The sequence below is a fragment of the Cervus canadensis genome, chromosome 18, assembly GCF_019320065.1.
Source record: "Cervus canadensis isolate Bull #8, Minnesota chromosome 18, ASM1932006v1, whole genome shotgun sequence".
Taxonomy (NCBI): Eukaryota; Metazoa; Chordata; class Mammalia; order Artiodactyla; family Cervidae; genus Cervus; species Cervus canadensis.
This window is the reverse complement of record NC_057403.1, coordinates 37,373,453-37,397,089: the sequence shown is the minus strand read 5'-3', so window position 1 is coordinate 37,397,089 and position 23,637 is coordinate 37,373,453. Positions and strand designations below refer to the sequence as shown.

The 23,637-nt window shown below is 52.4% G+C and overlaps 1 protein-coding gene across 1 annotated transcript in view; it reads right to left on the bottom strand.

Annotated features, from left to right (window-relative positions):
- ATP6V0D1 (ATPase H+ transporting V0 subunit d1) overlaps positions 1-23,592 on the bottom strand; it is a 37,543-nt gene extending 13,951 nt beyond the window's left edge. Inside the window, exons 1-2 of the mRNA XM_043435597.1 lie at positions 23,270-23,592; positions 69-240 (exon numbers count right to left, since the gene is read on the bottom strand). Of these exons, the coding sequence (XP_043291532.1) occupies positions 69-240; positions 23,270-23,399 (302 nt within the window). The 5' untranslated portion in view covers positions 23,400-23,592. The remainder of the gene's footprint in view (positions 1-68; positions 241-23,269) is intronic.
- Positions 23,593-23,637: the final 45 nt, after the last annotated feature.

Genomic DNA, 23,637 nt, shown 5'->3' with positions numbered 1-23,637 from the left:
CAGCCTGGCCACTCAACCTGGGAGGACTCTGCAGGCAGAGGAGGAAAGGCACTCTAGAGGATGCTCACGTAATGAAGTCCAGAAAGCTGGCAAGCGGCTCATACGCATGGTTCCTCATGTGACGGAACTCCACCACCATCTTCTCCTTGAGCCGGTCGTCAATGACAGACACTGTCAGTGGCGAAGCCTCGTTGGCCAGGAAGTTGCCATAGTCAGTGCTCTGCAGGTGCAGCTTCAGGTCTGAAACCCAAGGGTGGAGGCTGAGAGCTGGCCGTGCTGAGCCTCCCCAGGATCCCAAGTCCTCGTCCCCACCCCAACTCTGGGCCCCAGCCCCTCCCCGGCCGTTGTGTCCTGCTGCTACCCTGACCTCCCAGCCCCACCTCCACCTCCCTGTTGGCTCAGAGCCTACTCCAGGGAAGTCAGGCCAAGGCCCTGAGATGCTCCAGACCCTTGTGCCCTGAGCCAGTACACTGGGGCCCAGAGTCCAAGCACAAGTAGAAGCATTGTTCCTCCAAACGACAAGAAGGCCTGGGAAACCCCAACCCAACATGCTATTCACAACCCGCAGCCTTTGAGGCTCTCCTGCCTGGTGGGCTCCAGGGGGCCTAATTTAGTGCAGAATGAGACATGGGCCCTACCCTCCAAAGCCTCAGAGGAGCAAGCCAACATACCCTGTGGCGGAAATGACGCATATGAAATTAAGGACATGCCCCAGGCCACGGGTAAAGTGGAGAGGGAACTACGGCAGGGCGGAGGATGAGGGAGCACTCCAGGCTGGGCCAGGTAAAAAGCAGGGGCAGGAAAATGCAAAGGCAACAGCTGCAGGATGGCACGAGCGAGGAGTGGCCGAGGGCAAATGAGGGGTGTGAGTAGGAGGCAAGCTGGGAAGACAGACTGGCCGTGCCCGAGAAGCAGCTGCAGGCAGATAGCCAAGCCCACAGGCTCTCCTGAGCTCTTCTGAACAGAGGTGAGGGAACAGGGACAGAGGTGAGAAGACAGAGCAGAAGGGCCCTGGGGAAGCAGACGGGTGAGTCCAAGGGGGACTGTGGCAACACCCAGGCTCCCAGCTTCTGCTCCTGCCTCCCGCCCCTCAGTCTCTTCTCCATCCCACAGCCAGAGCGCTCGGACAGCACCAGGCAGAACCCCCACCGCATCTGCACCCTTACCTCAGGGCCTCTCCCTGTCCCCCTGCTAGAAAGTGATGAGCTCTCCTCCAATGCCCCTCTCCAGAAGCCATTTCTGAAGCTCTACCACTCTCTTTCTTCACTTGTGCCACTTTTCTTTGTTAACACATCACATCCCACCCAGCACGGGGCACACAAACCATGATTGCAGGGACTCTGGGTCACTGCAGTATCCTAGAGCCAAGAACCAAGTCTGTTCTGGTGCATTTTCATGTTCAGTAAATTACTGTGGAACAAACAGAAGACTGGGAAGAGCATTGGTGAAGACAGCAGGAGGGTTTGCTCCTGAACTCTGAAATGCAGGACACTGCGGTGGCCATGGCAGCACCAAGGACAGTGGCTGAGAAGGAAGCTGTGTGGGCACGTGCAGGGGAGTGTGGATTACGGCTCGACAGCAGAGGCTGGCTTCGGCATGCTTCCTGTCCGCTGAGGGGGCTGCCCAGAGGAATGAGAACAAGGGCCACACCTGGGAACACTTCCACAAGCGCCCCTGCCATGTGTCCGCGGGTGGACAGGGCCATGCTATCCTGGGATGCTCAGAGAGGAAGGGCGAGTGGGACACATCATCACTCCACAGACTGAGGGGACCCCGCGGTGCCCCTCCGCCTGTACCCCATTGGGAGAAGAATGCTCCCAGCCCAGAGTCAGGTGTATCAGAGAAGAAACGGAAGAATGCATAAGAGGGAGGGCGGGAGGGAGGGGTGCTCGCCACTGGGGTGGACTCTTGACACCTGCGTCTCTCGGTGGCCCCTGGGTGGCACACAGCACTCATGTTCCTTTGTGGTTCCTGGGCGCTCAGAGTGAACTTTAACCTTGGGACGCCTGCAGGGGGCCTTCCTCTGCTGTTTTTACCACTGCTCTATTATTCACACCTTTTCCCATGCCACCCAAAACGGGGGCAGAACTGAGGACAAGTCGGGGCAGGGAGAAGCCACCAGACCCTGCTCTGCCCCAAGGACCCCACACCCCTCTGTCCTTGCCCCAGGCCACCCGCCTTGGCCCCACTCTTCCTGCTCCTCACCTGTCTGGCCAAGGCCCACCTATGCCTGAACAAGGCATAGGTGAGAAGGTGCTTCGCTCAGTAACGCTCGACTTGTTGAGCATTAACCATCCGATTGGTACAGAAAAACTCTTAACTGAGGGGTTTCACTGTATTAGCAAAAGCCGGTATTTCTACCTCTAGTAATAGGTTTTATATGCTAGATTTTAATATGCTTGGCTCTGGATGAGTGCATACAATTTTTTTTTAAAGAAACATGGTTTACTTGCACAAAATTGGTCAGTTTTGAGAGCCTGTTAATACTCGCAAAGTGGTTTTGGTTGTTGTGAAACAAATGGTATGAACTGGTCCCTCTTATTTTCATACTGAAATGAACTCTACTTAACTTATCAAGTCATATGCCATGTGCCCTGCTTTTATATACTTTTATCTATCAGTAAATACTGTGATACTTGAAAAAAAACTAGTGGGCAGGAGTTCTGGCCTGAGCACAGCAGGTGCTCCAATCCCCGCTTGGGGAAGCCACAGCGCGGACAGCAGCTGGAAGCCCAGTCCAGCATATGGTGTTCTGGGTCAGACGGTCTGGCACGGCAGCTGGCGGCTCAAACCTGTCCATTTATCCATGTTTATCCATCCAGCCACCGTAGCCAGCAAAGTCCTTCTCGGGCGGTGAGCCTCCTGCCTCTCCAGGTCCCAGCTGGGACTTGGAAGCCAGACCAGATGCACAGGGCAAAAACCAGGGTTAGGGCCCCTCGTGCCAGTGGCCCCACTGTTCTCTGGGACAGTGAGTTTGGGTGCTGGACCCCAGCCCAGTCTCCTGATTCCTACCCTCCACAGCACCCAGGGGCTAGGCCTCCCATCCACACCACCCCCTGCTAGAAGGCTTCCCCACGTGCTGCGCTGCCCCTCCACAAGAGCCGCGCAAGCTCTCCAGCAGCCTGAAACCTCTCTGCTCCAGCTTCACCTCAGCGGGGCTGCTCTTCCTGGGCAGGCCCACTCCACAGCTCCCCCACCAAGCACCCTCTCTCCTCTCCAGCTCCCACCAACTCCATTTAATGACTGGCACTGATCAGGTGGGAGGCAGTATCCCAACCCCAAGTGGGAAACAAGACCCTACCTGGAAACAGATGGGGCCCTGCTGAGTACTCAGCCCCAGGCCAGCAGCGACCTGTGTGCTGGACCTCCCAGCCATGCCCATTTCTCTGTTTTGGAAAAAGGCAATCAGAGGGAACATGACAGGTGTCCAGAATCCCACAGTCAAGTATAGTGGGGCGGGGGACTGGGATCAGGCCTACTGGGTTCTCTCCACCCTCAACTCCAGTCCCATTCCTCCCCCAACCCTTACATTTTTCACCCTTCTACCATGTCCCTTGGCCCAGATGGGCCTTTCAGATATGGACCCAGCTGCTCAGGCAGACCTTCGTTCCAGAAGAGCTAGTGGCCCCCAACCCTTACACTTTTGACCCTTCTGCAACCCAATCCAGTACTCTTGCCTGGAAAATTCCACGGACGGAGGAGCGTGGTGGGCTACAGTCCATGGAAACACGAAGGGTCGCACACAACTGAGCAACTTCACTTTCCACTGGGAAGTGGCCCGGGATGGGCCTTTCGGATATGGACCCAGCCACTCAGGCAGACCTTTGTTCCAGAAGAGCTGGCAGGTTACAGAGAGGTGAGAGGAGCCAGGGCACGCCCCTGCAGAACCTCAGAGGCCACCTGGACACTCACTGCCCACCTGACAGAGGCCCTGGACTGGCATGAATCAAGGACAACCCCTCTGACATCACCTGTGGTGCTGGCCATTCCCAGAGAAGACGGTACATGTAAGAAGGCCAAGCTGACGGGTGGGCTCTCCTCTGCATGCCCCCCGCCCCTGGGGCTTCCCATGGTCGTTAAAGCAAATATCCTTGTGCCTTGGCTGCTGCGTTCTGCTGACACTGCATCTAGGGACTTGGCTGCTGGAACGCAGACGGCCGGGTGGTTTCTGCTGGCGTTTGTCAGATGAGAGCAAACCCGGGAGATTCTACTGAGACTCCTGCCCAAGGCCTGAGGAATCTTCCTTACCAGGAAACTCATGTTTAAAAGCCCCCAGTGACGCTGTCAAAGGGCCACTCCAGACCACGTTCCCTGGCCAAGCCCCACTTTCCCCTGTGACCAGGGTGAGGGGACAGCCCACCAGCCAAGGCGGCGACTTGGAGGCTGGCAGGCTAGCTGATCTTTTGGCTCGGACCACACAGGGCTCTTGAACCAGCTCTGACCCTGTTGGAGAAACCTGGCACCCAGGCCTAGTGGCTGGCAGCCCCAAGCCCTTTACTCAGTCCTCAGGGCTGAGACAAGCCCATTAGAAACCATCCCCCTCAGCCCTCCGGCTTCCTGCTTTCTCTGAGAGATGTGGAGGAGGTGTGACCGGGGGTGGGATCAGAACACAGGGGGAGAGGCCTGGAACTTGTTGAGAGCTTCGTGGGAGACTCGGCCACCCAGCCATGGCCCAGCCCCTGAGGGCAGACAAGGACGCCAGGGGCTCTGGGAAGGCCGGGGCTAACTCTGTTCTGCGCCCTGAGCTCGGCAGCCTGAAAGCCTCGGTGACAGGCCCTGAGAGCCCCAGACATGCCTGGGCTGAGGCTGGAGCAGTGTTCTGGTTAGCACAGACTCGGGGGACCACTCTGGTCTACCCACAAGCCCAGCTGTCTACCCCAAATCCTCCCATCCGTGGCCCAGAACCAGGAATGTCTGGCCAGCTTGGGATCTCTCACAGCAAAAGACTCCCTCAGAGGCCGAGTTCTCATGTCCAAGAAGATGCTGCTGCTGCTGTCAGGAAGTTCTCTCTGAAGTCTGACTTGAAGCCCTCCTCAGAGGAGGCAGATCAGCTCAGTTTCCCAGTGCCTCCAGCCTCCCCTGAGGGTCTGGGACTGCTCCTCAGGACCCCTCAAACCCACCCAAGACCCCCCAGACCTCCTCTGCTTCCCAGTGTTGCTGTCCTGATGTTCTGTGACTGTTCTCCCAACTCTGCCTCCAGGGCCACTGAGGCCTCCTCACTGCTGTGGGGCTCTCTTGCTGGCCTCCTGTTCCACATCTTCACTCCCTGTTCCCAAGCCCACTCTCCACACCATCACCCGAGGGCAGTCTTCCAACTCCAACGTGTCGCTGTCACCTCTGCTAGCAGCCCCTGTGGCCCCCGGCCAGTGAGGCCCCACAGCTGCGGCCCCAGCACTGCCTCTGCCTTCAGAGTTGTTCCCCAGTGAGGGTGACCGCCTGTGAGCTCCGCTCTAAGGCAGCGCTCCCGGGAAGTGCACAGGGTGCCCGAGAGAAGCCCTGAAGTCCAGGAAACAGGGCCGCTTCCTCAGGCCCAGAGAGGCTGGGTTGGGAGGGCACACCCCCAGCATGCTGAGGTGAGAGTCCTGCCCTCCCTGCTCCACAGGGCTTCCCATCCACCCCAAGGTTGCCTGTGTCAAAGACCACTGTCTCTGCTCCAGCAGGATCAGCCAAGCTCTCAGAAGGCACCCAGGCGGGCTGTAGCCCAACGCCCACCTGATGTGGCGGTTCCTCCCAGGGCCCTGCCAGACTCCTGGAGGCCCCACAGCTGCTGCCTGTCCCTCCACTTCCTGCCTACTCCAACCCAGGTCCTCCAGGCCAGGACCCCTCAGAGCAGAGCCTGGCCTCAGCTAGCACCTCTGATTACCACTCTCACCCTGATTAGCAGGAGGGCATGGGGACCCCTAGCCTGTCTAATGCTCTCTTCTCTCTGAAGGACCAAGTATGGGCTTGGCAGCCAGCTCCAGCCAGGCCTTGAGAGGTGGCAGCAGGGCAGCCCTGCCTCCCACCCACTTCCTGAAATCTTTCCTAGATCCTGCCAGCCCTGAAAGTCATCTTTTGGCCTCACCAGGGCTCCCAAGTGTGAGCAGTACATGGTGTCTCCAGTCCCTAACCTCTGCAGCTTCTCCCCAAGGGCCTCAGCGAGGCAGGGAGGGAGGGTCTTGGCCCAAGCCAGTGGTTGGTCTCACGCTGCCCCACGGGCCCGGCAGGCACAGAGGCGGCCCTGGCACAGTCCGCAAGGCGGGGCAGCCCCCGACTCTCGACTCACCCATGGCCTCATGGCCCACGGAGGGGCCCTGCTGGCCAGCTGGCCACAGCCGAGTGTGAGAGGACAGTGTGTTCCCAGACTTCACTTCTGCTTTTCCAGAGGTCACTCAACGATGCTCTCCTGGGGAGCTCAGGGGTTTTCAGGAATTGAGGCCTGCTGAGTGAAACCAGATGTACAAATACACTCCCTAGAGCCCAGTGTGCCCATCCTGCCACTCCCTGCGAGAGTGGCGGAGCCCTGGAGCCTGTTCCACCACTTCCCTGAGCCCAGGTGAAGCAGCTGTTTTGAAGGAACTGGCTCTGAGCTCTTCCTCCAGTGCTCGTTCGGCCCCACGGGCTCACTAATGCTAAAACTTCCAGAGCTCAAAGCAGCGACACTCAAATAGACGGACAGATGTGGACAGATGGCCAGGCTGGTGGCTCAACAGAGCTATAACTCCCCCTTGGCAAATGAACTGTGTTTAAGTCTCCTCTCCAGGCTCTGGGGTGGGGTGGGGGGGTGGCGGCGGGAGGGAAGAAAGGGGAACCTCTCTTCTTTGCATCAGCTCCAAAGCAGATGTAGGCACTGGCTGGCTGGCGGTGCAGGGTCAGAGTGCCACATCTGGAACTCCCAGTGTGGGAGCCAGAGCCTGCAAACCATTAACCCTGGGTTTACCTGCAGCGCAGGCTAAGCATCCTCTTACCCCCAGGCTCTGCCAGGGCCCATCACAGCTTCCCTGCCAACCTCGTGTAAGTGACCAGCCCTGTGTTCCAACTCTTCCTATCAAAGGCCAGCTCTTCCCCCTCCTCCCTCAGATGTCAACTGCCATTCCCTATCCAGAGCCTTGGCATTGCTCCCACCCCAAACTGAGGTGCCCACGGCCTCTTGCTGGCCCAGGAAAAGGTCCATAGACAGCTACAGCCCCATTTCACCAGGTCACTGGTTTCAGGACATAGTTCCTTAGGTGCCTTAGTGGGACGAGGGGGAGAGACCCCAGGCTTTCAGGCCACAGTGACCTGAGTTTAAATCTTGCCCCACAGCTTGACCCTGAGCAGCTGGTAGAATCTCTGGACCCAGGCTCCTGGCTGTCACCTGGTGAAGGGGCCTGCAGTGCCAGCTTCCCAGGGTGGCCACTGAACAGGAATGGTGCTGCCCAGAGAAAACCGAGCTCTGCACAGCAGTCTCTCTCTCTCCTGGCGGAGGATCTCACCCAGGGCTCCCCGACTGACAGGACTGGCCCCAACCAGGTGGTCTGTGTTCTGACTCTGGGCCATTGCTCAAGCTGTCCCCCTTGGCATTCCACAGGATACCCTTGCCCTTCCTTCCCATGGTCCTGACTTTCCCTGGGGGCTCTGCTGTGTCCTCTCCTCGGGGGCCCTTGTGTAGTGCGGGCATGCACGCACACAGGCCACACTCTGCTCTCTCTAGGGGAAGGATGAACAGAGTGGGCTCAAAATCTGGGACTCCAGTCGCTAAGCCCATGCCCCACCTCACCTATGAGCAGGATCACACAGAGCTCTGGGCGGCCCAGCCCCAGGCACCTGGACAGAGGCTAGGACCCAGGTCTGCACCTCCGACAATATGGTGAGCTACTGCCCCGCTGCCCTCGGGAGCTGGTGCAGCCAAGGACAGCTCTTGCTCCATGGGAAGCCCCTGGGCCAGCGGGCCAGCAGTCTCGGGAAGAACCTGGAGACTACTGCTGGCACGGTCACATGCAAGTTACTGGGTTTCAGCTGGCATGAGGCAGAGACCCTGCAGGAGAAGGACAGCGAGTTCTCCTTCCCAGGTTCCTAGACTAGCATTTTGTCTCATCCGTGGAGGCCTTTCAGTGAGGTGCGGCATTCCCAGAGGGGGGATGGGACTGATCTGTAGCCATGGCCCAGCTGACACTGGGGTGGGTGGCACCACCCACCCGCATATCAGATACGGGGGTCTGATAAGCAGGAGTGTCACTCCCTGGTTTAGGAGGCAGCAGGATGTCTGACTTGGGTTCACCACCCTTCTCCCTGCTCCGAGACAGGTGGCAGGTGCTGGCAGAGCACATTTAATTACCCTCATGCTCTCAGGAACACCTCGTCCCTGCGGCTGGGAGAATGAAAGCATCACTCACAACCCATGAGGAAGTCAACCCATCCGACAGTCAGGAGGGTGCCAGGCGGGCGACGGTCCCATGTGCCAAAGGGAGGGGCAGAACTGGTTACGGCTGCACCCAGGGCAAGTTCCAAGAAGCTCTCTGCTGACTGAGTGGAGATCCGCCTGGACAGCCCCTCACCAGGACATTCCCACCCAGGGCTCCCCGGAACTGGCATGTCCCGAGACACACAGGGCTTGGAGGGCGGCTTCCCCTGTCGCCCTCCCCTGAGAATCAGACAGCCCGCCTCACCCTGGGAGGCAGGGGCCACACCTCTGCTGCTGCCTTGTACTTTGACCCTGAGCAGGCTCTTTCTTTTCCAGGCTCACCACCTCAGTTATAGAGCCTGCAGGCTAGAGCGGACCTGGGGCTTCTTGGCAAGAGCTTCTTTGCACTTTCCCAAAGATGTAAGTCTGCCTGGGTGTTGAATGAGAAGAGGGATAGAGGTCCGGTGTGGCCAGGTGCCAGGCAGCCCAGGAAAGGCCAGCTGTGGCAGGGTGCTTCTCAAAAGCTGGCCTGTGCCCATGACAGGCTCCTGGGTCCACTGGTCCACACCACCTGTGCCTTTGCACGCAGCATCCAGCTTAGAGGTTAAAGTATTGAGGGTGGGGAGAAATGAGTGAGCTACAAGCCATGACTGGCAGCCTTGGGCCCTGTGTGTCAGGTCATGGGTCACAGCTCACCTGTATTCCTCGGCTCCCAAACCTTAATTTCCACACTGGATACCACATGGCAAGACACCTGGGGGGATGGAAAGCGCCCCAGAATCAGGGCCTCTTTCACCTGACCACCCCTTCCCAAGTGGGAGGCTGAGCACCAAGAGGCACAGTACAGGCAACCTTCAGTGAATAAGTGAAGGAAACCATCAACAAATCTAGAGAGATGGAACCGGAGGAGCCAAGATAGATGTCAGGAGGCCGTAAGCAAGGCCTTGCGCCTCACCTGGACCCAGTTTCCCTGGGAAGCTACGAGGGCTGGATAAGGTTACTTGCAGGGGCCCAGTCAGCTCTGATATTCTACTCTGATCAAGCCTGGATCTCACTGACTCTCTGCAACTCCAGTTCCTGAGGGCCACACAAGAGCTCAGGGTGAGCCCAGTGGCCTGGCTACCCCTGAATCAGCCCTTGCAGAGCTCACAACAGGTATGGGGAAGGCCCGGGGCTGTGGAGCAGCGGCAGACATGAGAGGCCAAGCTGAAGCTGCAAAGATACCACAGACGCCTCCTTGGAGGGGAAAGCCCCATCCATCAGCCAAACACGAAGCCTCAGCTCAAGTCAAAGCCTAAAAACCATTGCCTGAGTGGCCAAAGCGGGGACAAGGTCTGGGCCGGGCCAGGGTTGACCAGGAAAGTGGGGCCTGGTCCTCCGTGGGGGCTGTTTCTCCACACATCCCTTTACCTGCCATAACTCTGCCCGCCCAGGACCACCCACACTCACATGGTGGTCGGGGGAAGTTGGGCAGCTGCACCCTAGGCCCTCGAGCTGCAGGGTGAGCTACAGGGTGCTGGGTGCAGACAGGCAGAGCAGGTGCCAGGTCCGGCCCACGTGGCCCTTCAGGGCCTTGATTTTCCTGCCTCTGAGAGAGGAGGAACGCCATTATTCCCATGCAAAGTAGATTTTTTTTTTAAATCATCTAAGGAGTAGGTGTTGGCTGAGGCAGATGCCAGGGAGGCCAATGGAAAGACTACTCCAAATTGGGGTGCAAGGTGGAGAGTTGTCAATTACCTGATAACCTGACTGTGTGTACCTATACCCTACAGAGCCTGGGGTGCCTGATTTGGTCTCTCTCAGAGTCACCCTACACACATGTCCCTGTTTGTGCCACATGCACCCCTACATGCCCCCCCAAAGTGCTGAAGAAGGCTGGGAGGAGAGGAGTCTGTCCTGAGGATGAATTTTCCATCTCCTGGAGGAACAAGAGTAGCAGAACCAGTGTGGAGGCCACCCAGGGAAGGATGGTGCTTCTGGGAGTCTGGGGAGCATGGCCTTGACTCCTGGCAAGCTCAAGCTCCTGCCTGGTGCCCCCAAGACCCTTGGTTCATAGCTGGCACAGTGTGCTGAAGCTGCTGCTCCAACTCTGAGGACTTGCCAGTGTGACCCAGGTGGAGGTAAATGAAGACAACTTGGAGATCAAGCCTGTAGCGGTCTGCACTGGGCACTATGGTGGATAGCATCCCAGGAGAATTCCCTGGCCTTCCTCTTCCTAACCCAGGAAGCAGGGGCATAGGGAAGTGAGGGTGGAAAGAGATGGACAGGAGACACTGAGCCATAAGCCCTATATAACCTGGGAAGGCCGACTGGGAACTTGGGTGAGGGAAGTAGGGCCCAGGGCAGAGTCCCAAGGGACAGTGGCTTGAGGTAGATGCTGCCCAGAGAAGCAGAGGAGATGCACCAGTGGGTCCAGCCACAGCCCCTTCCCCCGCCCTCAGATGGGCGGAATGGTCCTGGTGCACCCCCTTGTGGCCAAAGGGAGGATGGCACTGTCAGGAGTCCCAGGCTCGGCTCTGGATCCCTGCAACTGCAGCAGCCTTGGACTCCAGGTCCGTATTTCCCCTGCGTGAAATGGGGGGAGAGGCTGCGGGCACCTGCAGAGCCATACAGAAATGGAACAAGAATAGGACTGGGGTGGACGTGAGTCAGGAAAGCCAGAATGGAGACAAAGGGAGCCTGAATCTGGTCATGAGGGTCTGGTCTGTCTTGCATCAGTGAAACAAGTGGCCGTCTGAGGGGTAAGAGTGAAGAGGTTGCAGAGGAAGCCTGGGCATGTTCAGTCCTCTACACTCTTCTCCTCCAGTTCCCCCAGACCATCCCAAGCCTCCAAATCCCTTAATTCAGTTCTCTGCTCCCTGTCTCTAATGCCTAATAATATATCCTTTTTTAAAAAGTGCTTAATAACACAAAAGCAGAACAATCTACAATATGGTGCACTCCTTCCCCATACCTCACATCCTAGCCCCCTGCCAAAACCAAAACCCCCTGGTCTCTCATTCAATCACACAAATACCTACTGAGCATTCACGCTGGCTAGGCACTGTGCTGTTGAGAACTAAGAACATGTAAGTGATTCGTTTCATTTTACAGATGAGCAAACCAGCTTCAAGGCATTAAATCACAATGGACAGCGTCACACGGTTGGCCAGAAAGGGAGCCACAGTCTCCTGCTGCCTGGCCTCACACACAACTTAAGGCAGGCCCTGGTGACCCAGAGAGGCCCTCGGGTCCTAACCCTGAGCAGCACAGGTGATTTACAAGAGAGACCATTGCATCATGTGCTCGCACCTGTTCATTCTTGATGTCAACCCTCCTAACAAGCTGGAGCATGTCTGACAGCTGAGCCCAAAGCACAAGAAAAGCTACAAGTAGGAAAAGATGTCTAGTGTGCTGTAGTCGACACTGCTGACCACATGTGGCCAGGGACAAACTACTGGATGCAGACCTGGGCCCTCAGAGACTGTGGCTCGGTCCCATTTCATTTCATGTCTAATGGCCCTAATTCGAGAGAAGCTCTGTTATGTTCAGCGTAAGCTGCTATGAAAGCAAGAAAGCAAGGGGGGTTACGCATTCCAAAAGGAGGTTATGCAAAATGTTTAAAATCTGGATCTTTCCTTCTCTGACATCCAAAAACCCTGGTCACCCAGGAAGTCTCATCTTCAAGGGTACTGAATGGCTGACATTTGCCTGTGCTGCGGTCACTTCAAAAGGCCCTGAGGTTCAGACACTGGCTCCACCTCAGAAACCAGGCCCAAGAAATCAGTGAGAAAACTGAGGGACAAGAGTGTTATCACCCACCAGAGCAAGTCTGACATAAACTCCCAGGGCAGGGCTTCTGAAACAAGGGTTATCAGTTCCTGTGTGGACTGTCTTGACCATAAACAGCTTCCCAGATAAAATCAAGCTACAGTATACACCAGTATACAGTATACACCAGAAGATGTAATCAGTGAAGAGAAAACAAGAAGTGGCGGGGCGGGGGGGGTTGGGGGAAGGCAACAGGAAAAAGAGAAAAATGGACAGGTGAGAGGTGAGCTGAATATGGATGGGGCTCTGGGGCTCTGCTCTGAGTGACATGAGGGCCTGGGTCCTCTGGACTCTGAGTCTTCTGGTGTAAGGAGAAGGGAAGGGGCTTGATGGGGGCTCCCTAAGAGTCAGACCAGCCCTACAACGCTGTGAACAAAAACCTGGAAGGATGCCCTAGCATCACCAGCAGGGGTCTCGGCTTGGATGGCTGATGGGTTAAGTGCCTTCTCTTTGCTCACCTATATGTTCGAATTTCTCTTATTTTAGATATCTTCAGCAGATGTTTTAAATGATAAAACGTTTGTTCACTACACCACACCTGAACGATGGAAGAGCACTTAAAATTAAAGACTGACATGTTTCCCCTCCCAGTCCCTCCAATACTTCTCTACGGAGGCTGCCACTCCAGGTTGGTTGTCTACGCTTCCAAACACATTTTCATGTGCACATTACCTGGTATTATACTAAAATGGGACTATATTACACCAACACTTTGCAACTTCTCACTTAACAAGATATTTCTAAATCAATCTTCATGGAACATCACACTTTTGAGCACCTGAATAGTATTCCACTGTGAGTACAGACCATGGTTTATTTAACCATCCCCTGTCAACAGCAATCCCTCTGGTTCTAACAGGTTGCAGTTAGTTACCTACAAGGCTGGTGTGGACACCTCTGTACATGCCATCCTGTGCTCACCTATGGGATGCGACCCTTTAGGTGGGTGTGTAGGATCACACAGTACCTACACCTGCAGTATTTAAACAAGGCAGTAAAAGCTTGTTCCTAAAAGATCTATACCAAGTTACCCTTCCACCAACTCCACTTTTGGAATTTTTTTTAAAAATTATGTTTAGGACTTCCCCAGCAGTACAATGGTTAAGAACCCATGCTGGTATGATCATCACTGGTATAATCTCTGGTCAGCAGGAGAAACTGAGATCCCACATGCCATGACGCACAGCCAAAAATAAATAAGTAAAAATTATGTTTAGTTAAAAAGATGATCCAAAAAGAAAAACAGAAGGGACTTCCGTGGCAGTCCAGTGGTTGAGCCCCTCGGCCTCCACTGTGGGGGGCACGGGTTTGATCCCTGGCCAGGGAACTAGGATCCCACTAGTCATGTAGCAAGGCCAAAATTAATTAATTCACTTTTTTTTTTAAGACACCTACATTAAAAAAAAAAAAGTAATAAAAGAAAGAAACCACCCTGCCCAGTCATGCAGGAAGGAGGCACGGCAGGGGTGTGAAGGGGAAGCCCTGGCTGTGGCTCTCTGTGCTCTGCTCGCCAAATTAGGCTCCATGCCAGGTATGCTCCTCAGGGCAAGCTTGTGTCCCCTTGGCCCGGCGTGAAGGCTGCTCTCCAGCCTCCTGGCAGGACTTGTGGGCAGGACGAGGCTTCTAAGGGAGTTTGCCCTGGTGGCAGGCCAACAGATGGCGTGGGCCGAGCTGCCACTGGCCAGCATGCTGATGACTTCCAGACTGGAATCTTCAGTGCTGCTTCCCTGGAGCTCCAGATCCACACAGCCACCGCCCTCAGACACGCAGACTGAGCGCTTCTGAGACAGAGCACCTCCTCCACCACCTGTCCATGCCCCAGACCTTCTCCCCTCCTGGTGGGCCCCATCTCAGAAACAGTTCCAGCACCCACCCAGACATCTGAGATCAAAATCCTGATCTCTAACCCCTCTCACCCCTATACCTAAAGCAAACTGGCCCAATCTTGCGGGTCTCATGCCCTAAGCTGCTCTCTGACCCCATTCTTCTGCCCACCTGCCACTCCTGCCCCAGTTCAGCCCCATTCTCTCACCTGGAGAGCTAGGATAGCGTATCCTCTAGCCTGGCTCCTCCTAAACCAAACTTCCAGAGCCCCATATCCCGTTTCTAATCGCATCACACCACCAACCCTCACCCCCTTCACAGTCCTCCCATCCTCCATGTACTGAGGGATCAAGTCCAAGCTGGCTCATGGTAGCAAGACCTCCCTCCTGCCCACCCCTGGCCCCCATCCCTGCCCTGGGGCCTCGTCCTCTTGCAGCAGCAGTAAGCTGGAGAGGAACAGTCTAGTCCCCACCACGGATCCGTGCCAGCTCATCAGTCACTGGGCATGGGGGGAAGGGGTCTCTTCACACAGCAATGCCACTGGCCAGGGCAGCGGGGAAAACACAGGCCATCAAACACTGAAGGGAAAACTTCAGGTGTGTGTGGGGCCCTCCCGGCTCAAGAGACTCGATGTAGCCGTGGCTTTGGTCCATGTGCTAACGCTCTCCATGTGTACACCCCTCCCCTGAGGGCCCCCCACTGGAGCTGCTCTCTCATGCTTGTGGTCATCGGGTTGCCAGAACTGTGTCCTCTCTCCCTCTGGATCACATCTGGCTCTAAGGAACTCTGGGCTGAGCTAAGTTTGTCTTGCTGTCTAAGCCATGGTCACCCAATTTCATCAAACCAATATATTCTCCTCTGACAAACAAAATGGAACATACAAAATGTTTCCAGGCAAGAAAATAAACAGAAACTCTTGAGCAAGACATTTCCCACACACTGACCCTGACCTAAGTGAGGGATCTCCCTCTTACTCTCTTTATTACAACTTTCATCCCTCCTCAGCCACATATCTTCCCAAGGCACCAGAGGCCTTCGATGAACCAGCCCGAGGCAACTATCCACCCTCAGCCCTGCGTACCTCTGAAACGTGCTCTATTCTCTTCCTAGTTCCCAATTTCTCCTGATCTATGCAGTTTGATGTTTCTGAAACTGCAAATGCCTTCTTCCTACGTCCATGACCTGGGTACTCTTTTGTGTGACAGTTTTCCTGAGATATAGTTCATATGTCATACAATTTTCCCATTTAAAATGTACAATTCAATGGCTTTTAGTATATTCAGAGTTGCACAACCATCACAATTAATTTTACAACATTTTCATTGCCCCAAAAAAGAAGCCCTGTAAGATGTTACTCCTCACATGCTCCCACTGTGCCAAAGTATGCCTCATGCCTACTGGACATTCAGCGCTATCTTTTTAAAAGTCTCTACTGAATTTGTTACAATATTGCTTCTGTTGTTTATGTTCTGTTGTTTATGGCCATGAGCCCTGTGGGATCTTAAGCTTCCTGAACAGGGATCAAACCCGCACCCCATGAGTTGGAAGGTGAAGTCTTAACAACTGGACCGCCAGGGAAGTCCCTCAATTCTGTTTTGATCTCCACCAGTCTGTCCATTAGGTGTACGTGCCCCCCAAGCAAGGCCTGTGTGATATGTTTTCATTACTCACTCGAGGTCCAGCATGGCACCCGCCTCCCGGAAGTGACGAGAAGGAATGACCATAGTGGGAGCAGCTGGCTTCCCTGATTACTTACTTGGCACCAGGCCCTGTACTTACACGCCACTAACACCTCACAGCGATTCTATTAATGCTCTCATTGTGCAGCTGGGGATAAACCACTTGCCTAGGGTCACAAAGCCAGTAAGAGGCTGAGCTGAGATTCATCAGTGAGCTGAGTTTATCTGTCAGCTCCGCTCTCTCCATCCACTGTCTCTGTCCATCCACTCTGTGCCTGGCCGTCAGTTTCCAGCCCCGCTCTTCTCTGTTCTTATCAAGGTCACCGACGACCTCTGAACGGCAAACCAAATGGAGAGCTGTCTGACTTTATTTCAATATCCAGGACACCTGTGTCAGTCACCACCCCCTTCTTTCTCTCCTACCCACCTCTCAGAGGATGCCTTTGGCCTTTCTGGCAGGACCATCTTTTGCCCCATTCTTGCTTAAAGGAAGCTCTTCCTGGGGGCGGGGGGGGTCCTCATCATCTAGGGTGTCTACTCTTCTACTCGATTCCCTCTTGGGGTCAGTGGCCACACTTCTACCCTGATTCCCCAAACTCACACCTGAGCAGCAAAAATAGCCTCCACCTCTTCACCCAAATGGCTCACAAATCCCTCAATCCCATCTTCTTCCTCTTTCTCCAAACTGTTCCTTCCTCATTCCTCTGTCATTTCACCTGCCACCTACATAGGTGCCTAAGCCAGGGTGGAGACATCAGCCTTGACTCTTCATTCTTCCTCAGCCTCCTTATCCAACCCTCATATCCTATTAATTCCCTTCCCTATAAATTCCCCCACAATGCTCCCTGCCAACGTCTGAAGACATCTTCTCTGCCCTGGGTTACTTCTAAGACCCTGCAGACTGTTCTTCCCACCTCCAGTGTGGCCCCAATGCCTTGGAAACACTTTTCAGACTGCAGGTACATTCCAGAGTACAAAGCAAGTAGCCTTACCCTCCCATCTCCCGTGTTCAGGACAAAGCCCTTCCTGCGGGTTTTGCAGTTCTTCAAAGTTAATCTCTTGAGACTTCCCTGGTGGCTAGTGGCTAAGACTTTACACTTCCACTGCAGGGGGTGTGGGTTTAGTCCCTTGCCAGAAAACTAAGATCCCACATGCCACAAGGTACAGCCAAAAATTTTTAAAAAGCAGCAACAACAAAGATAAACTCTTTCCAGCCACATTCCTGGCCACATCACAATTAGTGCTGAATACCTAACTGTGCCACTAATAACTCATTAGTGCCACTCCTGGAGACACCATCTATGTTTGCATCTGCAGTTTGATGTGACTAGTGACTGGCCAAGACCAGCCTGGAGTCTCACTTTCCTCTTCCTATATAAGACTGCCTCTTGTGAAATAATGTTGAAATGCAGAAGAAAATGCTGTAATAAACAGAAGGCAAGTGACTCAGGACAGAGAGGGATAAAGTGCTCTGGAAGACAATCAACAAATCAAGCATGTGAGCTCTTTGACCATGATCCCTGAGCATCTAATTCATTGGCTGAGGAAAACTATCCTTGGGACCACCAAACTCACATGGAAGCTGAGAAAATCACAGAGCTCCTCCTCCTGAATGTTAATATATTTCTTTACAACAGGAAGGAGATGTGCTGAATGGTCCAAGTGTCAGGGAGAGCCCCCATTCCAAATTAGGAACTCACATCTGGTACCCATCAGCTGAGTTACAGCTGCATAATCCAGCAAGTCACATGCTTTTTCAGTATTTTCCAAGTTTCTGAATAAGAAGAGAGCTAATTCATTGCAAAATCCTGGAAATAATGACCAACTCCGCAACAATGAGAAACCCCTGGACTCAGATTATGGTCCCTAAATATCTTTTTTCCTATAAAAAGAACCAGGTTGCCTAAGAGAAATGATGACTCTAGGTCTGGATCAAAAATGTACAAGATAACATTACAATATACTGTCATCTTAGCAGTAAGGAAGATTACAGGCTTATGTCAAAAAACTTATACAATAGGCAGCATAATTGTATCAGCTCCCATTGGCCAAAGGACAATTTGAGCATCCATAAAGTTAAAAGACTGAAGCACAACAAATATATTAAAAGCCTAAGTGTGTTATGACACTAACCAAACAAAAAGAAGAGTAAACAAACCTCATTAGTCATCTTTGGAGAATGTTGGAAAACCAACTCATTATTTTGGAAGCTAGTAAATAAGGGAAAGAATCAAGTATTTATCTTGCCTCTCCGATACAGATGGTATTTCAGGGTAATCAAGTACTAGATTCAAAGTACTAGAGGGTTCAAAGTACTAGAACTTTCCAGCTTTAGAAGGAACTCTGCTAGCAATTGCAGAAGGAAACATAAAATTAAAATATCACCATTTTGCAACCACTAATGAAATCACGGTTCTAGGCAATAAACATCAATGATTCCTTTGTCATAAAAAGGAGAAACAACTAAACAGAAACAACTCTCAATAGAAGCACAAACACTACCTATTAAATATTGCTTTTAACAAATAACCAGATTCTAATTAAGTTTCTTGATCTAACTACCAATTAACAAAGGACATGTTACAGCAGAGATAAAACAAACAAAACTGAGATGAAGGAAAATCTATAGAGAGGTGGGAGGGGGGTTCAGGATGGGGAACACATGTACACCCACGGCTGATTCATGTCAATGTATGACAAAAACCACTACAATATTGTAAAGTAACTAGCCTCCAATTACATTAATTAAAAAAAGGAAAATCTATAAATTAATAGATTTTATAATAAAATATTAAAAATCTATAATTGACCCAGCTCCTTCAACAAATAAAAGGAAAAGTGAGAGAGAAAACCTATATACTAAAAGACTTGTGATAGCATCAATTGCTTGATTGATGGATCATAACTGAACTCCAAGTCAAACAAATTGTATTAAAAAATCATTTGAGACAATCAGACAAATTTAAACCCTAAATGGATATTTGATGACACCCAAAACTAATGTTTCTTTTAAAGGAGGAATAATAGGGTTGTGGTTATGTTAACAAAAAAAGTCATGATCTTTTTAGAAACACCAAAATATTTATAGCTGAAATGATACACTGCCTGGGATTGACTTCAAAATAACTGGACTGGGGTGATAAATGCAGCTATTACCGACACAAGATTGATAAAGGTAACAAGAACTGAACAACTTGTAATTAGGTGTCTACTACTTACAGGTTCATTATACTATTCCCTCCAATGTATATATGTTTAAGGATTTCCATAGTAAATGAAAGAGAATAATAAGCACTTTTTAAAAGGAAAGGGGAGATTTTGGATGGCACAGCCAGAGCCTCATCCATACTTGTATTTCCAGCAGCCAGTCAAATTAATAGCAATGTTTTTAGGCTGAAGCCAAGGTCAAAGCTGAGGGTTCAAGCTCAGAACTATGTTAATACCTGGAACACCTACTTGGCTCTTTTATTTGGCCCAGAAGCTTGCACAGAGTAAGCCTTCAGGAAGTGTGTTTTTGAATGAAGAAATGAAGACACAAACATCAAAACAGTACTACACATATTCCTCACGATCTGAAACATGTTCACTTAGTCACATCCAACCACCTTAAATTCAGCCAGCCTCTGCAGGTGGTGCCCCAAGCCACCACTCTCTCTGCCCCCACGTCCAGTGCTGAGGTGCCAGGGGCTTCCTCTCCTGGGCTCACCCCAATTTAAAAAAAAATTTTTATTTTATTCGTTGGCTACAACAGGTCTTAGTTGAGGCATACAGGCTTCCATAGTTGTGCTGGGTGGGCTTAGCTGCTCCAAGGCACGTGGGATCTTAGTTCCCTGACCAGGGACTGAACCCATGTCCCCTGCACTGCAAGGCAGATTCTTAACCACTGGACTACCAGGGAAGTCCCTCACCCCAATTTTTTTAAACCAAGGGTCTGAATTCCCAGATTTGTGCTCTCATCCCCCAAACCCCACCAGCCAGGACTCCTTTTGGTCCCACTGATGGCCCAGCTATTTCTCCCCAACATGCTGGTCTCTCTGCCTGAAATGCTCCCGCCCGGCGCACCCCACCTCATCCCCACCCCAGCTCTTGCTCAGCTGGCTCCTCATGGTTCACACTTCAGCTGGAAAATCCTTTTCTCAGCAAGGCCTTAACCAGCCCTCTTTAAAGAGAGTTCACCTCTGATTCTCCATCCCTTCTCCACTGACCTTTTCACAAGCATCACCCTTAATATTCCTTTGCTTTGCCATAGCAGTAATAGCAGTTAACACACTGACTACTTACCATGTGCCAAGTGTTTTACAGGGATTATCTTTTTTTTTTTTCCTAAACAGTTCTCTTTATTTATTTGGCCACACTGTGAGGCATGTGGAATCTTAGCTCCCCATCAGGGATCAAACTCATGCCCCCTGCATTGGAATGCAGAGTCTTAACCATTGGGCTGCCAGGGAAGTGCCTACAAGAATTATTTTGTTTAACCTTTACAATTGCTTCATCAGTAAATATATATGTATATATAATTTTATTTATTATTATTACCCTTTTGCAATTGATGAAACTCAGGACAGAGCAGTTACACCGGCCACAGAGCCATGAAGTAATAAACCCACGTTTGTAACCACTCTGATACACTGATTGCTTGTCTTTTCCTGGCCCCTTTTAGTCTCCACCCTCAGACTATAAGGGAACAAGAGAACATTATTCACAAAGTATCTCAAACCCTACTACAGTGCCTGGCATAAAACAGGTGCTCCGTAAATATATGTGGAATGGATGAAAGCATTCAAAGTAATACTGTGTTAAAAGGAAAAAAAAAAAGTAACACTATGTCATTTCTCTTTCTCTATCTCTGACCCACCTCCTCTTCCCCACAAGTCCCTAGGCACAGGACCCAGCTTCCAAAAGGTATTAAGCATATGCAGAAATACTTAAGAGCTGGGAAGAGCTTCTGTGACCACCCAGCTCCATCCCTCAGTTCACCAAGAGGTAGGACTTTCTCCTACCTCTGAGAAGAGACAGGCAAGGTGGACAATGGAGGATACGTGGACTTCAGAGGTCCGAAGAGACTGAGTTCTAGCAAAAGAGGTCAGTAGCAGATGCTCTGATGAAGTGGAATGCAGGAAGGAGGGCTAGGGTGTGGTGGAGGGTCAAGAAGTACCTGCCCTACCTCGCAGAACAAACACCCACTCACCACCCAATGCCCCAAGCCTTCTGGAAACTGTCCCATTTCTAAATATATTCATTGGAAGCCTCCTCTCCTCAGGATACACCTACGGATCTCACCAGGGACCACAGGCTTCCTTGGTCTCTCCTTCCACCTTCCTCCCCACTCTTTCCCTTTTCCCTGGAGAAAAGGAGGCAAAAGCATTCAGCACCAAAGGGCTGGAGGCCAGGCCTCTGATGTGACCTTCAGAAGGCCTTCTTGTAGAGGACAAGAGGAGTTTCTGGCCACTTCTTCCTGCCTCTGGTTATCTCCAGCCCCTGAAATTCCTGAGCATATCCAGCAGAGTCCCAAGAATCTCAAACTCTATGTTAAGTGATTTATAGGAAAGCAGCACAGATACCACAAGAGCTGCAACTGGATGGAGGGGGCCAAAATTCCAGCCTAGCATGGCCACAAAGGGGTTCTAAGATGGACTGGTACAGGGTCTGGGCCTTAAAGAGTAAGAATCACTGGGCTTCACCAGGATAAGAAAGAACAGAGGAAGTGGCTAACGCAAATAATACTGAAAGGAGCTAACATTATCTATCTCAGTGCTTGTTGCTGAGCTAAGTGTTTTATACATAACAACTTGTTGTTATCTAAGGATTTGGTGAGAAAGGCACTGTTAATGTGTCAGATGAAGGATCCAAGGCCTAGAGGTGTTGAATAACTTGGCTAAATTAGGTGATTGAGTAACTGGTGGGGCTGGGATTCAGTCAGATTTGAAAGTCCAAAGTCCATCACAAAACGTGCACCAAAAGTTGGGAGTGGCTTACATGAGGGAAAGGAACATGTGTGAAAGAGTGAGGGAATCCCTGAACGTCACACTAAAGGACTGGACAGTGATCCACAAGGGGACCATGTGTGAACAGTGCTGTAGGAAGAATGGCCTTATGTGTTTATGGAGGATGATAAAAGATCTTCTGGGAACTCTGTGCCCCCAGAAACTCTACAGGGGTGGGGCAGGAGGGCAGCAGCAGGAGAGAGGAAAGCCTAAAAAAGAAACAAATTTACCAAATGCCAGTTGGTAATCTATGCTGTCCACATTCAGATTTAAGCAAACAAAGATGTTCCTCCAGTCCCAGTCAGTCCATAAAATTCCCATTAAATACCACTGTGTGCCAAGCCCTGCCCTGTGCGGCCTCCCTGTTTCTCCTCTGTTTGCCACAGTGAGGACAATGAGGTTGCTGGCAAGTTCCTACAACCCAGCACAACCACTCTCATCAGGGAGGTGAAAGACATTTTTTGCACATTTACGTTAAAACCATAATGCCCACAATTGTATCTGAACTTCAGTAAGTTTTAAAATTTTAAAGGACTTATTTTCACATCACTGGCCTAGTTTGCAAGGTCCATAGTAACTGGTTTTTTGTTTTTTTTTTAATTGAGCTCACTTTTAACCTCAGTAAATTTATGAGAAAATTTTCTCCTGAAGGTGAATCATCCGGCCATCTTCCCGCTCCAGCTACCAACCAGAAGGCTAGCAGTACCTCTGTTCAAGGCATATCACCTGGAGGTCAGGGATGGGAACTCACAGCCCAGCCACTGTGCCCTTCACTACCACCGAGGGGGCAGGGGTGGGAAGCGAGAGGAAGAAGAGAAGGCTGGACTCAGGGAAGTTGCTACTTCAGTAAATCTGATGCTGTGCCTCAGGGAGTCAATTCCACTTTGGAGCTGTGCGTCCTGGAAAGGGAAACTCCGCTTCTCACCACTCCTGAGATAAGCAACCCTATCTCAACGCATCCTCATGGAGGGGGTGGGAATTATTGTCAGATACACCTGTATGAACTTCCAGACTTTCAGGGCTCTCCCAAACACTGCCTTCAGGAGACTGCTCAGCCAGTGCATCGGCGACGGAAGGAAACTCTAGCTAAGCTGGCCCAGCAATTCTCCCGAAAGGCTCACTCCGCAGGAAAACACAATGATCCCAAAGGCCTTGGTGTACGTGTTGGGAGGGAAAGCAGGGGACTTTTTTCCGATTAGCTTCCATAAGCGCTGCCAGGAGACAGATCTTTCGCTACGTCAGGGGAAAGAGACTTGTATGAGCACATCTCGCAGCAACTAACCACTCCCAAGAGGCCCTCTCTTCCAAACTACACGTCGGGCAAAAAGGGGGAAGAAGTGGCCCCAGCAGAGGCGAACCACTGCGGTTCTTAATTAAAGCTTCGTTTGCGTTTGGGCCTTCACTGAGCCGCAGTTTGAGGTACATTCCCTTCCGGCGCACCCATCAGCCCCCGGATTCCCAGCAGGCCTTTCAGGCCCAGATCCGGCTCCCCGACCTCTAAGGCCCTTCGAGCACCCCCAGATTCCCCTCCCAGACCTCAGAACCTTCAGGCCCGGCTCGATCTCCTTGCCTGCCTTTCGAGGCCCAGCAGCCCGGCCCCCGCGGCTCACCCTCGAGCGTCTCGCACTGCACCAGGTTGAGGTAGTCCGCCTGGCTGAGCACCCCAGCCTTCAGGCCGCGCACCAGTCCCTCCAAGTAGCCATTGTCCACGTTGAAGTAAAGCTCCGGGAAGAACGACATGGCTGTAGCGGGGCGGCTGGACCGGAGGGCCCGGACCGGCCGGCACGCAGCACAACTCTTAAGATCAGCTGACGCGGCGGCAGCAGCGGGCTGTCAAGTGCGTCAGGTGACGCGCAAGCGGCTCACGTGACCACGACGGGGCGGGGCTCCACTTCCGGACGGTTTCGGCGCAGAACGCTTGCGCAGGTGTAGGCTGGGGGCGGGGGGGGGGGGGGGCTGCCCTCTGGCGCCTGCGCGC